We start from the raw sequence: 18,505 nt of genomic DNA, 5'->3' as shown, positions 1-18,505 counted from the left end.
GTTCCTCTATTCCATCTTCCCACCGGAACACTCGTCAAAGCCAAACTTCTGGACAAATGAACCAACGGACTCCAGCTCCTCTGACCATTAGAAAACGTCCCCTTACGTAATTCCATTGGTTGAGTTCCAACAGTTTTAATTGAAACATCATCCTTTTCCTCCTCCACTCCTTTTGCGTTCGTAACCTCGTTGTCCAAGACCACTACGTCCTTTATCGATTCTTCATTGGACTTGATCCATTCCCTGTTTAATTGGGGAATAAATCTGCCTTTGGACCCTTCGGCAATCCATTTCAGATTATACGCAGGCCCTGGAGGACACAGAATCTTCATGCTTGATTCAGAAATCAAACTGTTACAATCTTGGGCTTGAGAGTCTAGGCCCAATTCTTCCCTTAGACCAAGTCCCGCATGCTCCCCAGCAGGATATTTTCCTTTTTCCTGCAAATCTGACAACCCAACGTCTAAAATATCCATATTTGACTTTTTTGGTAAAAGCTGCTCCTCATTCCCCTTTTGCAACCTACTCCTCTGTTCTTGATCATGCCAGTTGTCTTTCTTCAGCATAGAGTCTTCAGAAGACTTAAAATTTTCAACTTGTTCCAAAGTCAGACGGCGGCCGCACTCTTCCTCGGGAAAATGATTTTCACTGTACCCGTAATTTGAATTTTCACCATCAGTCCCCCCGGAAAACTCCTCCGGTTTTAAAAATACCGATCCCAGTATGGCTTTGACCTTGTATGATCTGCCGTAAGACCCTATTGTGACCATTTCAGGGACATCAAACGGACTGGCGACCCTGATCAAAACTCTTGCCGACGATAAATCTGACCTGTTCTTTGAAGAATCCAAGATGCCAATGAACTTTCCCCATTTCTGAACAAGTTTCTCCAAGACCTCTACATTCCAGCATAATAACGATAATCCCATTAATTCCACGAGACAGAACGCCAATGGAACTCCCTCCTCGTTTAGCAATGGCTCCAGCCAATCAAACCAAAAACAGATCTCCTCCTGTTTTCTTGCCCATGTATCAGAGTAGTCTTCAATCGATTTAAAGGTTACAACACAGGCATTCCATGCGTAGCCCCATCTCGCTATTTTTACCTGAATTCCTTCACTTGCCAAAGCTTTTTGAACAAATTCTTGCTCGAAGGAATGCTTGATTACCCCTGTTAAAGACCTTTTCACCCAAGTCGAATCCTCCGAGGAGATATGCATCTCCCAGACATTCCTTATCCCATTAGCAGCCTTCCTTATCCTTTGACCATCCTCTTTATTGACATTTCCGCAATCCTCTCTATTGGTCGTTTCCACCACCTCTTTGTATGATCTACTATCCCTCAGGTTTCTCAAAGATCCAGCGTGCTTCTCACCATTTGTTTTCTCCACCCTTATTGGGATTGGCCCATCCCTCGTAGACCTGCCTTCAGTAACTTCTCTATTCCTGTTGTTCTGATATTTTTCTAACCCGACTGAAACTCTTTTCCCGTCGATCCAAGTTCCGTTAACACACTGAATAGCCCTCCTCCTCCCTTCCTCACTTGCAAACTGGACAAACGCGAAAGTGTAGTTCTTGTATTTCGATTTCTGAGTAAAATTTGGAATGAAAATCCTCACAACTTGATCGTAATGCTGAAATATTTCCCTTAATTCACCTCTTGTAACCCTCTTGCTAAGATTATCAACGAAAATCGTCCATTTCTCCCCCACAGCAAACTGACCATTCGCTCCTTCTCTCTCTAAATTTTTGACTCTCTCACTCATTTTTTTTAGAACCCCAAAAAATCTATTGAAATTTTGACGATGCTTTCAAAACACCAAAAGTTAAATCACCTTTCCTCTCTCCTTCCAATAGTTTGAAATACATATAATACACTTCTACATTTAAAAAAAAAACAAACTTTCAAGGGGGGAAATCGTATGAACATCAGCACTCAAAGAAAGCTCATTAAAACAATCCAGTAGTCACAGAGAAAATATGTTTAGGCCAGAGTTGCTCAAACCATCAAACTATTATTTTGATAAAGTTTTGAAAAATGCATTAATGGTGCAAATCCTGCAGACCTGTCAACATTGCAAAACTTTGTTCAAAATAATAGATCTGATCAAATCTAGTAATTTTATCCAATGTTCCTTCAGAAAAATGCCATGGTATTTCCACATTGTCATCAATTTACTGAATTGACCTTTTATACATACATACTAACACTACTGAAAGCTGAATTAATGATGTTCCAGTTCAGTTACCATCAGGAACCTACCTGTGCTTTCTGTAGAGGGGAGACTCGGCAGCAAACGACCGAAGAACAATTCAGGCTCAAATTGAGAAACATTATCCGTAAACTTGGGTCTAAAGCATACATCAGACACTTTCCATCTATAATAAGTGCTAATTTTGGTCCAGAGACTGTATTAAAATATTGCTGTGCCTCATCAAGGCACTTCTTCAATTGTCTTTTAACTTCCTCCTTCATAAAGCGTGCAATTTCAACTTGGTCACCCTGATAAATAAAAAATAGTCATGGATATATTGAATAGTTTGTGTTATAATAAATCCTGAACTAGAAACATCTAAACAAGAAATAGATGTTTACCCTTTCTTCAACTTCTCTAATGGCATCTGTTTCAGAGCTGATGGTGAATTGTTTCATATCATTGTTTAGTAAATTGCATGCTGCATGTTATTAAAAACAAAAGTGAAGTGAATATTGTGAACCATATGAGGAATGAACACATGATTCCAAGGAAAATTAATGTCAAAAGAATATCCTATTAAATACTTGCCATAAGCTATATTTATTGCAGTTTCCATCTTGTCCCCTGTTAGCACCCAAATCTTAATTCCAGCTCTAGAAAGAGTCTCGATGCAATCAGGTACTCCTTCCTGAAGCTTGTCTTCTATAGCAGTAGCACCAATTAAAACGAGATCCTTCTCTATGAGTTCAGCCACCTGCGCATAAGTTTTAAACATGTGCATGAATAATCTCAGAAGTTTCACCATGTTAAGAAACAGTGAAGTGATCTGCTTATAGATTAAATTTTTTAATTATTTTTACTTCAGAAACTCCAGAGTAGAGGATGCTCATAAACAGCCTTCCCACTGAAGGCCAGGTCAGGATTACATTGTAAGGGATGTAAATAAACAAACGGGTATTGCAAAATTTAAAACCAAGAAAGCTAGGATAAACTGAATAGATATTTCATTCAATCCAATTGCATCCCGAAGAAAGCATTTTTTTTACAACTGATCCACTTTATTAGCAGAAGCAATTACTCCAATTACTCCCCCACCCTGAACATTTACCAAGAAGAGACTTTAATCTCCCAGCTGCATAACCCAGCAAAGCAATAGCTATAGATCTCTCCTAATTCCCTAATTCACTTGAGGTAGAGTTTGGTTTGGTATCATTTTTTTATATCAACGTGGCAATCTAATCACCAATGTGACCTAATCATTAGTGATTTGAACCACCTTGTTTTGTTATAATCATTAACTATTGGAAATTAAAGATCACTTTGCTTGATGTCACTAGAAAATATTAAATTTGTTCCAAAATACTAAAAAAATCATGCACATTGTAATAATTACTGTAGGAATTATAGAGATATATGAGTTGTTATTGTAGATACTTGATTTATCCGGAGTTATGTCGGAGCAGACCCGAAGCAATGGCAACCTAACCCGACCCCAAACCAGTTAAAGACCCAACTCAAGCCCAATAACCCAACAGAGTAACTTCTAACCCACGTGGAGCCTTGGAAAATAAAAAGTGGTTATTAGAGGTTACCCAAATATTGGGGTCGATAATCGCATGAGGAAACTGAAAAGAGGTTCATTTTTTATTGGGAATTAACCATCAGAAACTGGGGGGATATCAGATTATGAACCATCACAAATTGTACGAGAAAAAAAAAACAGAGATTACATAGACTAGATTTTTTTTTATTTACACATCAGAACAAACAGAAAAACAAAAAACGGTGAAAACAACATTCAAGGATTCAGAGATCAAACAGTGTAATCGGGTTCTTCCCTATCTATTTCGAAAGCAATACAAGCAATTTGTAAGTAGTTATTTTTCTTTTTGTTTTTCGAAATATCCAGTAATGCTATGTGTGGTTCTTTATTTTTCTTTCGAAAATTAGAAAATAGGGAGAGATTAGAGACTTACCCGGGTTGAGTTTAGCGTTGAATGAGAGGCTCGGTTTTGGGTTCGATTGAAGCAGTGAGAAGCCGAGGAGAAGCCATGGGTTCTGTAAGAGGGAGTTTGAGTGTGAGGCGAGAGAGAGAACTGGGTAATTGATATCAGGTTTAGTTTTTTTTTACCCTACATAAATTCATTAAAACGACAGTGTTTAGCCTTAATATGCGTGTAGTGAGTTGAACAATTACCTTTGAATTCCATTAACTTTGAATCTATGTGTTAGAATATTTTAAATTTTCTTCAAGTATTATATATATATGCGTGAGTGGAGGATGGAAAGGTGAGGAGTGGCAGAGTGTTCCTGTGAGGCTAGTTTAGGCTTAGGTTATTTAGGTTTTATATTAATTGTTTAGGGAAAATTAGCTCCTAGTCCTCAAATCTTAAGCATCCTTTGTAAATTTGCCACCCGAGAGATTAATTTTCGAATTTGACCCTTTTTTGTTGTTTGTCCCGATTTCATCATTTTCCAATTTGAGTTTTAGTTATAATTTTGTTAGATTATTTGGATGTAGATTCTCATTTATGCGCATGTTTCATTTAGATCCTTACTTTAGTTTTAATTTGTATGTCGAATTTTACATTTAGTTAAATTTAGTCCTAATTCAAATATGTATATACACTTTTTAAATTTTTAGTTTAGCATGTTATGTTTTTGTTTTTATATTTGAGTCACATTTGTACATAATATGTTAGTATGCATGATTTATGATTTTTAATTAAAATATACATATATATTTTTTTGTATGTCACGTTGTATGATATTTTTAATTTTGTTTAATTAATTTTTGCATGACATCCACTTTTTGCATAATTTGCATGATATCCTCATTTGCATAACTTGACGTTAGTACATAATTGGATTAAGGGTAATATACTTTTAAATTTAAAATTGTTTTAAGTGGGCAGTCATAACTGATTAGAGGTCCGTTTTTAATGATTTTAAAATAAAAGTGTATCCCGAAAGTGAAACCAAAAAATTGATTCGTCACCTAAAATTTGGGAACGAAAGAAAAGGAAATGTTCGTTTATTTAAATTTATCGAGAAAAGGTTGTTATAACTTTTAAGATCTGGTCTCGATATTTGTAAATAATCGAACATTCTTTATCTTTCTAAAACGACTCGGTAATTTTAATTTAATTTATTTGCGTGCTTTTGAATGTTTTTGTCCGAATTTGTAAAGTTCATTGCACAGACGTTAATTAATCGACTAGGTACCGATTTAGGGCGTTGTGGGGGTGCTAATCCTTCCCCACACGTAACCGACTCCCGAACTCATTTTTTGGTAAATCAGACCACAATTTGTTGTTTTAATTAAAATTAATTTTTATTTAAAATGACAAAGTATTTTTGGGTGCCCAATCACACCCTAATCAAGGATTGGTGGCGATTCCTCGAACCGTATTTTTTTGATCGTAAAGGAAATCCAAAATTTTTCGAAACGAGAGATCTTTTAAATCGCATTTGTTTTTAAATTAAAAAGAGGATAATTAAGAATTAATGTGGTTTTCAAAATCTCACCTTTTAAAAAAATCGTTTCGACAGCTTGGCGACTCCGCTGGGGACATTTTTTTAGAGAGTCAGGCCAATAGTCGATTAATTATCTGTCTTTACAATTGAAAGTTATAAATTTGTTTTAATTTGGTTTTTGATCCCTTATTTGGTTTTAATATTTTTTGTTTATAATATGATTAACCAATAAATAGTTGTACTGATCTGTTAGTTAATGGTTTCAGATTAATTGTGTATTTTGGGAATTGATTTTGAGTGTTTTTATTGTTTGTTTTTTCGCTTTTCCTCACACACTGCACAGTTGCATTATCATAACATGAGCTAAAACCCCGCTCCGTCCTGTTTAAGTAGGAGTGAGAGACTATGCCCTCGTGTGGTTTTCACCTCCGCATGGGATAGTGGATCACTCCTGGAGCTCACGCCTTATGGTCCTCGTGATGTTAATCACCTCCGCATGGACATAAGGAGGTGTGTTCCCTCGAAATTGAACTCGATCCCCTAAAGCCTGTGATGGGCCAGGATTAAGGGTTCGACAGCCCAAGGGGGCACCGACAAGGACAATTCGAGAACCTATTACTTTAGAACCGAACCCAGCATATAGTGAACATAGAGCCCGAATTTAGGTCGAGCCTAACCCGAACCTTAAGAGTCCCGTGAGGAGGGTACACAAGGAAAAGCTTTTTGAGTCATTTAATTTTGCTTTTTGAATAAATGTATACGAACTAGAAATCATGCGGTTAGGTTTATTTTTCTCGAATAAACATGCGAATTAGATATCATGCGGTTAGGATTTTTTGTGATTGACAAAGTATGGGGTAGATATCATGTTGGGTAGGATCAACTAAAGTATGATTGAGTAGCCAATATATGAGGGTAGGTTTTATTTGATATTTTATAGTACTTATTATTTTTTTTGTTTATATTATGTGCACTAACCCATTTTTTGTTATATGTCTATTTTATTTTGATTTTATTGCATTTACATCTTCATGTCATCACAAGGTGTTAATTCGCAAGTGATTGACTAATGAGAAGGCTAGACATATTGAGACAAAAAATTCTCAACCATGTAGTCAAAACCGGGAGATACAAAGATGTTCGACTGATCATGAAGAATGATATCTACTGAATGAAGAAATCAAACTGATTGAAGACTTCCTTTAATGGGGCAAAGGCCAAGATGTTGATTCAAGAGATAGATACAATTATACCAAGGACGAGAATACCCTTCACAAAGACATGAAGATCACTTCGTATTGAAAGTAAAAATGGAGACCTCAAGATTCAATTTAAAGACATCTGACGTCATCAAAGGTGATAAAGTACGCCGACAACTTTGGGTGCAATATTAGATTCCATGAAGAGTACGACTCAAGGAAATGAAGAAATGAAGAATCACATTTATATTTTGACTACATGGTGTACTGAATTCTTGTTGTCTAAATGAAGGTTGTTCTATAGTGGTCACTTTTAGGATTAACACCTTGTGCATGTGCATTTGCATTTGCATTCTTATTAGCATTAATTTATTTATTTTGTTATTGTTGCTTTTTGTCATTTTGTTATCTCATTTGTACTAACTTGTTTCTATATTGTTTTTTTTTCTCTTTGTCCGCATTGCATGATCATGACATATTCAAAAGGTATTGATTTGTGAGTGGTCATCATAGTAAAAGGTTTTCATGACGGACAAAGGGTTTCGTGATCAAGCAGGCTATAACATAGTCAAGAAGTGGCATCCTGTGAAAGCTTCGAGAATAGTGGAGGGTTGTGTGCATAAAGATCATATAGCGCACAAAGAGCACAATGAGATAAGAGAGATAAAAGAGCAAATGTCCAAGATGATGGATAGAATAGATGTTTTGTCCAAAGGAAGAGAGACTTCTACAAAAGAAAAGAAAGAACTCAATGAAAACAATCTCGAGGTGTCAGATACGCAATGGACTACTTTAGAATCTGTTGATTCTAGTCAGTATCAGAAATCACGCACAATCATTGTTCGTATCAACAAGTTGTTTGGAAATGCCAAGGAAATAGTGGCAACTATAGAAGTTCAGAAGGATGAAAAGAAGCCATGCAGTCAGAACTCGTTGGTGTTTGATAGTTTACTTCCAACATCAAGGGAAATAAAAATGGAAACTCCAATTCAACCCAAGTTGAGAGGTGGCTCTCATTGTGATTCCATCCCAATATCATATAAGGAATTGTATGATGAATTGTTAGAAGCCCGAGAAGTGGCACCGCATTATGTAAAACCTTTGCAACCTCCATATCCAAGTTGGTATGACGTCAACGTTCGTTGTGAATATCATGCTGGAGTTCAAGGACATTCTATTGAGAATTGTTCTACCTTCAAACGTCGAGTCCAACTTCTTCTAGATCATGGAGTATTGGAGTTTGAATTGAAAGGACAACCCAATTTGAAAACAGATTATCCTGTTGAGTTTGAACCAACAGTGACCAAAGGTAAGGGTATCAGTAAGGAAATCCAGGAAGAAAATTGTTTGCCAAAATACGAAGCTCTGATTCGTCATTTAAGAAGTGAAAATGATAAATTGAGCAGAGAGATGGAAGCCATGCGAGATGATTTTCAAAGGATCAATCAAGCTTTTAAATTTGCTGGTATGGGAAATATACTAGATGAGTGGATAACAGGAGTCGCTAAACTGAGGAATGACGCTGAACAGTGGAGAAGGAATTGTAAGGTACACGAGGGTCGAGCCGAGAAGTTTTCTCATGATTTACATATTGCAGAAAGAAGACGCAATATAGTTGTTGATAATTTGGGAAAATATCAAGCCGAAATTCAGACGTTGAACAGATCCATTGCCAATATGGAAATCTCATATCAGCGCCATAAGCGGGAGAATGACGCTGAGCTAGAAGCCGTTAGAGCCAAGAACAAGAAGTTGATGAAGATTGTGGATGATTATAGTGATCTTATGCAAGAGCTTTATAACCACAATGACTTTCTTACAAGGAAGATTCAACAGCAGTGTCTACAGCTCCAAGAGTCAGCACTCAAGATAGAGAAAAAGGACAAAGTCATGAAAGAAGTTATGACCCAAGCAAGAAATGTGGCTCAGAAATGGGTTGATTTAGCTGGCTTTGCAAGAGAATTAAAGCAGATTGACAACTCAACCCCCGAGCATGAGTGGAAATTAAATTGGCTTTTGAAGGAGATAGAAAAGTTCAGAGTGAAAGTTGTCCGTTATATGTAAAGTTTGTTTGATGAACCGAAACCTTTGTGTTCAATGAAAGTTGTTTTAAGATGGTCACTCTGGAATGACACCTTTTGTATTTGCATCTGGCATTTGCATTACATGTATTTATTTAAGCATTTTACATGCATTAATTATAAAAACACATAAATAATTTATGGAAGGTTATGTGACAGTAATAACAAGATCATCCATTCATACTACTTCCTCATCGTCATGAATAAGCAAATGGAAACAATGGAGCAATCTCATAAGGGATCACAAGATCAGTTGCAAGAGCAGTTAGTCGGGTCACAACAAGATACGGGGAATCAAGCATCGGGTTCTTTGCAAGGCATATCGAATCAAATGATCCAGGTACTGGTACCACAGGCTGCTAGTAAAGAGAAAATAGAGGATAAAGGAAATCAATCTCATCAGACTGGTACATCAAGAGTGATAATTTGCCCTGGAGCGTCTAACTCAGACCTAGGGACGAGCCTCATCAATTTTGAACAATTTGAAGATAAATTCAGGTGGTTGAATGAAGCCATTGAAGATATGAAGATTGTTAATGCCCCTCACAAGGAGTTAGAAGCTAGAGAACTTAGTTTGGTCCCTGATTTGGTCATCCCACATGAATTTAGGGTGCCTAATTTTGAGAAATATGATGGCACTAGTTGTCCCATAATTCATCTAAAGATGTTTTGTAGAAAGATGGAAGGGTACCTAAATAATGACAATATGTTGATTCATTACTTCCATGATAGTCTTGCTGGGCCAGCTATAGTATGGTATAACCGTTTAAACAAAGAACAGATCAAGACATGGGTCAACCTAGCTGATGCTTTTCTGGGACAATATCAATATGTTAAAGGCTTAGCCCCAAAACGTCCTGACCTTCAAAGGATAAGAATGAAAGCTACTGAGAGCTTTAAAGAATATGCCCTAAGATGGAGAGGAGTGGCAGCACAAGTTCAACCTCCTTTGTTAGAAGAAGAAATATCATATATGTTTCACGGTTCTCTTCCAGCTCATTTCTTTGAGTTAATGTTGGGAAAGTCGACGAATAACTTCAAGGATCTTATGACAGCTGGAGAGTTAATTGAGGATGCAATCAGCAAAGGAAACTTGAAAGACACTTCTAAAAACCCAACCGATCAAAAGGAACAAACTGATGAGGTGAATGAATGTTACGTCAAGAGCTCTCAAAGCCGTACAAGAAAATGGGTAGCGGGTTACTCAAGATTTCCAAAGAAAGTCCCAAGATCAAAAAATGCTTTGAAAGTGTTCCAAACTCCTATCTCAGATCTATATCCCCATTTGATTGAAGGTCAATACCTCACACTGAGGCCAGTGAAAGTGCAACCAGACCCTTCTGCTCATAGCTATGATCAAGATAGTGTCTGTGATTTCCACTTGGGGGCATTGGGACATTCTACGGGAAACTGTAGGCCGCTGTTAAAGGAGATAGAGATGCTTGTGGCAAATGGGACATTAACAAAGGAATTGGTGGAACAGTGGATGACGAGCTCGAGTGGGGCATCAAAGAGCAATATGTAACATCCGTTTGAGTTAAGTGCCACGACATTAGATGGGTAATGAGGCCTCCTAGATAGGAAGAGATCATTTCATTCTATCATGAAGCTTTATTCCATTTGCAAAATCATGTTTGAACTTGTTTTTCATCATTTCTCAGTTTTTTTGTATAATGATATTTAAATAAATTCATGTTACTTTAAGGATGGTAAGCATTAAATCGAATTTGCAACTTGAAATTCTTTGAATATCAACTGAATTAAAAACTCTTTAAATGATTAGAGTTATAAATCTTTGACAAGATGACAAGGTTGAAACCTGATAAAACAAGGACCTTGACCTTATCCCCAGAAGATACAATCGAACACCATACCTTTTTATTGCAGGGACCGATATAGCCTTCTTCTATCATAATGGAATGAGCCATAGGCTTGGTATTCAGGTATGTATAGGAGCGGACAACGTGGGGCATCTTTTGTGTATGATGTCACGAAACTGAATAGACCACACTTTTGTTGATGACGTTCAATGATGATTATGATCTTTACGGATGAAATAGTCGAGTAGGTGAATCTAGTTTAGGTCAGTTACTTGGAAATTGAACTCTAACGATGAGATTTTCTGACTTTCAACAACACCTAGACTATGACAGGTTCTTCTTGACAAGCTTAAGAAATTGGACCCGTATACCCAAATTATAATATTATATGTATACAATAAAGCTTGAGCTGTCCCTCTAGAGCAATTGGTTAAACGCCCCGGCTTTATGGACATAATTTAGCTAGCCTAATAAAGGTGATGATATTATATATATACAATAAAGCTGAGCTATTCCGCTAAAGCAATTGGTTATAGAGGAAACTCGAAAGCTCTGGCTTTATGAATAGATTATATTCAAACCATGACCTTGATCGGGTACCTGGCAATTTGGTGTATGCTCCACTGTGATTGTCAAGTCAAAGACTTTGTGATGAGACGAACCCTTCAGCTAGCCCGATAGAGGCAAATTACAATAAAGCTGATTTCAGCTAGCCAGACAATGGCAAATTAAATCAAGTTTTTCTAAATAAGGAGTTTCGGTAAAGATTGACTAAGGGAGTTAAGGAAAACCTGTTATAGTCAACTTCACACGAGCACTCAGGAATTTCATTTTTAGATCGATATTTCTGCACTGCCTTTGTTAGAGGAGTCTACGAGGTTTGAACAAATGGAAGATTTCAGAGAACTGAAATAAAAGTGTTCTATAAAGTCTAGTAATTGATTATGCAAGTTGCGTCATTTTGTCCGTATCCGATTAAAATACCAAGCCAGAAGAAGGGGCATGTTGTGATGTTCACGAAGACCGAGAAAGAAATATAAGTTTGTTGGCTGAAACCTTAAAAAATAGGAAGCCAACTGAAGCCAACCTATCAATTTTGACACTTGTCAAAGAGTTATAACTCTGAAAAATTAAATAGTTATTGATTCTTTTGATATTTTTTAAACTCATGTTTATTATTTGATTTGATTGTGAGCCTGAATTAAGGGGCAATATTTTATAAAATTCTTTCATTCTTTGATCCCTATAATAAGAGAAAAGGGAAAAACATTTTCAAACATGACATTTCAAGTGTGAAAGATCCTTGAAGCTTGTGAGACTCATTATTCCTCTATTGGAGAAAATGAATAAGCAATGCCAGAACATGAAGCATTCCACGATCTTGAAGTAGATGGTCCAAGAGAACAAAATGAATGAAGAATGAAGAATGAAACTTATAACATTTCCTTGTGACGTTGTCAATTACCCATCAAGAAGAAGATGATCTCATTATTCAGAAGGGGCACATATTATAGGTTGTATAAAATGCAAGACATTTTGTTAGAAGAATTGACCACTTCTTAAGTGTTTATGACAATGTGAAGAGACGCCCTCAAATTACTTGGCAATACTACTGTGAAGTGACACTAGAATGAGAACATCCAAGTTAGGATATGTTAGGCACGAAGAGATCCAAGAGTACCCACTTTAGGGCATGACCAGAAACCCGGATCAAGTTAGGATGACAAGATTCAGACCAAGAAGATATTGAGAATGAGTCTCATAATTTGAAGTGTCAGGGAAAGACCGTGAATTTGAACAGAGCTTACCTTGTAAAGCAAACCAACCAAACATCAATCAATGGCAGAGTCCTGAAAGAACCACTCAGAAAGCGTAATTGAGCCAAGGACGGAAATGGGGCAACACAGTCGTATTTCTGACCATAGCAAGAAGTTGAGAGAGAAGATAATTTCTCCAAAATGAAGATAGAAAACAAAGACACCAAGAAGGTAGAAGAAGATCAGATGACTCTTCAGAAATACAATTTGGAAATTATGAGATGTTGCACGGGTATCTAAAGCAAACCCTGGAAAGGAATGATCAAGTAGAAGAAGACTGAGTTCGTCACTTTGAAGTCAAATGAAGATTGAATCGACATTTATGCATTCATAAGAACATCATTTGCATGAAAGAAAATGCATTACACTGATACATTTCATTGCATTCGTGTTTCATGCATAAACACTTGATTTTGATAGATCTTTCAATGAAAAGAGAAGATACAGGATGTTAAAATCACAACGATTGAAAGGTAGAAGTCAAACATCAAATACAGGGAATCGTGTTTAGAGAGAGAACCTGAGAAACGCAGGGGTCAATCCACAGGGGAAACGTTACTTTGAAGTGGGGCACGTGGCCCGACCATTAAGTAGTTTTATGAAGTGATGAGAAGAATTTCTCGTTAAAATATGAAATTTGAGATTTTGAAAAGTAAGAAAGATTTCTTACTTAGTAATCAATTTAAGTCCTTCGGGCCATCAGTAAGTCTTTCGAGCATGATGCTTAAATCCTTAGGGTAATTTGTAAGCCTTCACGGAAGAGTAGTGAAGCGAACCCATAAGTAAGTGTCATCAGTAAGTCTTTCGAGCATGATGATGAAGTCCTTCGGGCCATCAGTAAGTCTTTCGAGCATGATGATTAAGTTCTTCGGGTAATTTGTAAGCCTTCACCAAAGAGTAGTGAAGCAAATCCATCAGTAAGTCTTTCGAGCATGATGATTAAATCCTTCGGGTAATTTGTAAGCCTTCACCGAAGAGTAGTGAAGCAAATTCATCAGTAAGTCTTTCGAGCATGATGATGAAAATCCTTCGGGTCATTTGTAAGTCTTTCGAGCAAGATGATTAAGTCAGTCGGTCCATTTTAAGCCTTCTCGGAATAGTGTTGGAGCAAACCATCAGATCATCAGATGTGAGAGGAAAACGAAGGTTCTCGAGTACAAAGTAGATCAATTGATTAAAAGGAAATGTGCACGAGGAGTCATTAACCAATTCAAAGTCCCAGGAAGAGAGAGGTTCAGATGGCAGTCAAGTCCAGGAAGATTCTCATATCTAGTTGTTGCGAGACAAGCTCCCGCAAGAGAAATAGATTCTCAAAGATTCTCTTAAATTCTAAATTTTTCGAGTATAATGTTTTTCAAATCTTCAAGCATACATTAATGAGTGGCAACATTTGTTTTTCAGGTTTAACCTTCGAAGTTGAGTCTTCATGGAAGAATAGTGAAGCAGAATCACACCAGAAGATTGTTCGAGTTCTACTCCCTGAAGCAAGAGGGAGCGAACCCGTAGGCAAAAGATTGTTCGAGTTCTACTCCCTGAAGCAAGAGGGAGAGAACCCGTAGGCAGAAGATTGCTCGAGTTCTACTCCCTGAAGCAATAGGGAGCGAACCCGTTTTTAGAAGAGTGTTCGAGTTCCTTAATCCCTGAACAAGAGGGAGCGGACCCGTCATTTGAAGATTTTTCAAGTTTCATTTATCCCGAAGTAACAGTGGAGTGCTTTAATCTTTTGAAGTTCTCAAGATCGGACAAACTCGATTATTTTTTGATCTTTGCTCTATTCTCGTTACATGATAATGAGCAAAGAGGGGCAGCTGTAGATACTCGATTTATCCGGGGTTATGTCGGAGCAGACCCGAAGCAATGGCAACCTAACCCGACCCCAAACCAGTTAAAGACCCAACTCAAGCCCAATAACCCAACAGAGTAACTTCTAACCCACGTGGAGCCTTGGAAAATAAAAAGTGGTTATTAGAGGTTACCCAAATATTGGGGTCGATAATCGCATGAGGAAACTGAAAAGAGGTTCATTTTTTATTGGGAATTAACCATCAGAAACTGGGGGGATATCAGATTATGAACCATCACAAATTGTACGAGAAAAAAAAACAGAGATTACATAGACTAGATTTTTTTTTATTTACACATCAGAACAAACAGAAAAACAAAAAACGGTGAAAACAACATTCAAGGATTTAGAGATCAAACAGTGTAATCGGGTTCTTCCCTATCTATTTCGAAAGCAATACAAGCAATTTGTAAGTAGTTATTTTCCTTTTTGTTTTTCGAAATATCCAGTAATGCTATGTGTGGTTCTTTATTTTTCTTTCGAAAATTAGAAAATAGGGAGAGATTAGAGACTTACCCGGGTTGAGTTTAGCGTTGAATGAGAGGCTCGGTTTTGGGTTCGATTGAAGCAGTGAGAAGCCGAGGAGAAGCCATGGGTTCTGTGAGAGGGAGTTTGAGTGTGAGGCGAGAGAGAGAACTGGGTAATTGATATCAGGTTTAGTTTTTTTTTTACCCTACATAAATTCATTAAAACGGCAGTGTTTAGCCTTAATATGCGTGTAGTGAGTTGAACAATTACCTTTGAATTCCATTAACTTTGAATCTATGTGTTAGAATATTTTAAATTTTCTTCAAGTATTATATATATATGCGTGAGTGGAGGATGGAAAGGTGAGGAGTGGCAGAGTGTTTCTGTGAGGCTAGTTTAGGCTTAGGTTATTTAGGTTTTATATTAATTGTTTAGGGAAAATTAGCTCCTAGTCCTCAAATCTTAAGCATCCTTTGTAAATTTGCCACCCGAGAGATTAATTTTCGAATTTGACCCTTTTTTGTTGTTTGTCCTGATTTCATCATTTTCCAATTTGAGTTTTAGTTATAATTTTGTTAGATTATTTGGATGTAGATTCTCATTTATGCGCATGTTTCATTTAGATCCTTACTTTAGTTTTAATTTGTATGTCGAATTTTACATTTAGTTAAATTTAGTCCTAATTCAAATATGTATATACACTTTTTAAATTTTTAGTTTAGCATGTTATGTTTTTGTTTTTATATTTGAGTCACATTTGTACATAATATGTTAGTATGCATGATTTATGATTTTTAATTAAAATATACATATATATTTTTTTTGTATGTCACGTTGTATGATATTTTTAATTTTGTTTAATTAATTTTTGCATGACATCCACTTTTTGCATAATTTGCATGATATCCTCATTTGAATAACTTGACGTTAGTACATAATTGGATTAAGGGTAATATACTTTTAAATTTAAAATTGTTTTAAGTGGGCAGTCATAACTGATTTGAGATCCGTTTTTAATGATTTTAAAATAAAAGTGTATCCCGAAAGTGAAACCAAAAAATTGATTCGTCACCTAAAATTTGGGAACGAAAGAAAAGGAAATGTTCGTTTATTTAAATTTATCGAGAAAAGGTTGTTATAACTTTTAAGAACTGGTCTCGATATTTGTAAATAATCGAACATTCTTTATCTTTCTAAAACGACTCGGTAATTTTAATTTAATTTATTTGTGTGCTTTTGAATGTTTTTGTCCGAATTTGTAAAGTTCATTGCACAGACGTTAATTAATCGACTAGGTACCGATTTAGGGCGTTGTGGGGTGTTAATCCTTCCCCACACGTAACCGACTCCCGAACTCATTTTTTGGTAAATCAGACCACAATTTGTTGTTTTAATTAAAATTAATTTTTATTTAAAATGATAAAGTATTTTTGGGTGCCCAATCACACCCTAATCAAGGATTGGTGGCGACTCCTCGAACCGTATTTTTTTGATCGTAAAGGAAATCCAAAATTTTTCTAAACGGGAGATCTTTTAAATCGCATTTGTTTTTAAATTAAAAAGAGGATAATTAAGAATTAATGTGGTTTTCAAAATCTCACCTTTTAAAAAAAATCGTTTCGACAGTTATCATTCCTTCAGTTAAGGGATTCTGTAAATAGTTTTCTACAATCTCTTATTTTAAGGGATCATATCTCCTAGGATTAGTATCTTTCCTTACTTAGAGTTTCCTAATTTAGAGAGATAATTTGTATATAAAGATGTAATTTGTCCTATTGAAAATATGAAGTAAATACAGAGAATTACTCTGATTTCTACACGGTATCAGATTAGGTTACGGTTTCTTTCCAACCTAGACAATGTCCACAACTTCTTCTCCTACTCCGGAGATCACTTCAAATCCAGAAAATTTTTCTGGTTCTGATGCTCAATCATAAGGTAATCTGGTCATGAAAGAACCAGAAGGTAACCCTTATGCTACAATTTTTTCTCCTCCCAGTTGACCCCTAATTGGATCCTCGATTTTGGTGTTACGGATCATATGACTGGTAACAAGGATTTGTTTTGCAATTTTTTCCCCAACTTTGGTAAAACTGTCAAAACGGCTAATGGTTCCTTGTGCAAAATAGAAGGACATGGCACTATTATTCTCAATGAACAGATTGCACTTTAAAATGTCCTCTTTATACCAAATCTAGCTTGCAATCTCGTTTTAGTTAGTAAACTTTCCACCGACTTGCACTGCTCTGCAACTTTTACTGATATTGATTGTACTTTGTAGGCACTGAACTCGAAGAAGATGATTGGTAAGGCCAGCTTGCAGAATGATCTCTATATTCTTCCTGCCTCTACTACAACCGAAATCTTTCACCGTTTTAAAAAAAGTTAATAATGTTATGTTATGGCACTATCTTTAGGCCATCCTAGTTTCCACTATCTTGTAAAAGTTTTTCCTGCTCTATTCATTCATAAAAGGCCAAATTCTTTTTCATGCAAAGTTTGCTCTCTTGCCAAACATACTAAATCATCTTATTCTCCTTCTACATACAAGCCTTCTCACCCTTTTGCTTTGATCCACAGTGATATTTGGGGCCCTTCTCGGGTGAAGAATGTTGATAATTATAAGTGGTTTATCACTTTCATTGATGATCACAGTAGGATAACTTGGACTTATTTGCTAAAAGATAAATCTGAAACTGCTGGTGTTTTTCCCCAATTCTATAACATGGTTCTCACTCAATTTGGGTCTAAAATTAAGCTCTTTAAATCTGATAATGGCAGTGAATTTTTTGCTAAGTCTTTGGGTATTTTTTCAGGAAAAAGGGTATAGTTCAGCTTAGTTCTTGTGTTGGAACCCCACAGCAAAATGACATTGTCGAAAGAAAAAATAGACACCTCCTTGAAGTTAACCGTTCTCTTTTATTTACCACTAATGTTCCAAAATATTTGTGGGGGGAAGCCTTACTAACTGCCACATATTTAATCAACCAAATGCCCAGTAAGATTTTACAATTTCAAACACTTCAATCTATATTTTTGCAATATTTTCCCCATTTTAAACCTATCTCCTCCATTCTACCACTTAAAATATTTGGTTGTACTGTTTTTATCCAAAACATTGCTCCTAATAAATCCAAGTTAGGTCCTAAATTGTTAAAGTGTACCGGTGGGTATTCTCCACTTAAGAAGGGTTATAAATGTTATCATCCTCCTTCTAAATGATTTTTACCACTATGGATATAATATATTATGAGCAGGATCCCTATTTCACTCAGGCTGAAATTCAGGGGGAGACATGGAAGGATTTTCAACAACATCAGGTATCTCCTCCTACTCTTCATTCTCAACCTTCAGAATTGCCACCAATTTTGTCTTTACCTACAAATTTGTCACCTGTAACTACTCTCATTGATTCATCTGTAGTACCTATCACTACTTCACCCAGACCTACTTTAAACACCCTTCCTGAAAATACACATACTCCCATTCAAAATCTTCTACAAACAACAAAAATCAAACAACTTCGTGTCTATACAAGGAAAATAAAACATATTCCTGAGGCCGTTTTGCAATCTGATTCTTGCAGAAAATTGAATTTGGGT

General features: G+C 36.3%; 1 protein-coding gene across 2 annotated transcripts in view; it reads right to left on the bottom strand.

The window, feature by feature from the left end:
• LOC120133889 (phospholipid-transporting ATPase 3-like) overlaps positions 1 to 18,505 on the bottom strand; it is a 47,155-nt gene that overhangs the window by 6,932 nt on the left and 21,718 nt on the right. For both annotated transcript variants that reach the window (XM_039150382.1, XM_039150383.1), the window contains 3 exons: positions 2,787 to 2,952; positions 2,597 to 2,676; positions 2,264 to 2,503 (listed from right to left, as the gene is read on the bottom strand). In XM_039150382.1, the coding sequence (XP_039006313.1) occupies positions 2,264 to 2,503; positions 2,597 to 2,676; positions 2,787 to 2,952 (486 nt within the window). The remainder of the gene's footprint in view (positions 1 to 2,263; positions 2,504 to 2,596; positions 2,677 to 2,786; positions 2,953 to 18,505) is intronic.

The sequence above is a fragment of the Hibiscus syriacus genome, unplaced genomic scaffold (assembly GCF_006381635.1).
Source record: "Hibiscus syriacus cultivar Baekdansim isolate YM2019G1 unplaced genomic scaffold, ASM638163v2 tig00110597_pilon, whole genome shotgun sequence".
NCBI lineage: Eukaryota > Viridiplantae > Streptophyta > Magnoliopsida > Malvales > Malvaceae > Hibiscus > Hibiscus syriacus.
This window is presented reverse-complemented; position numbering and strand designations above follow the sequence as displayed.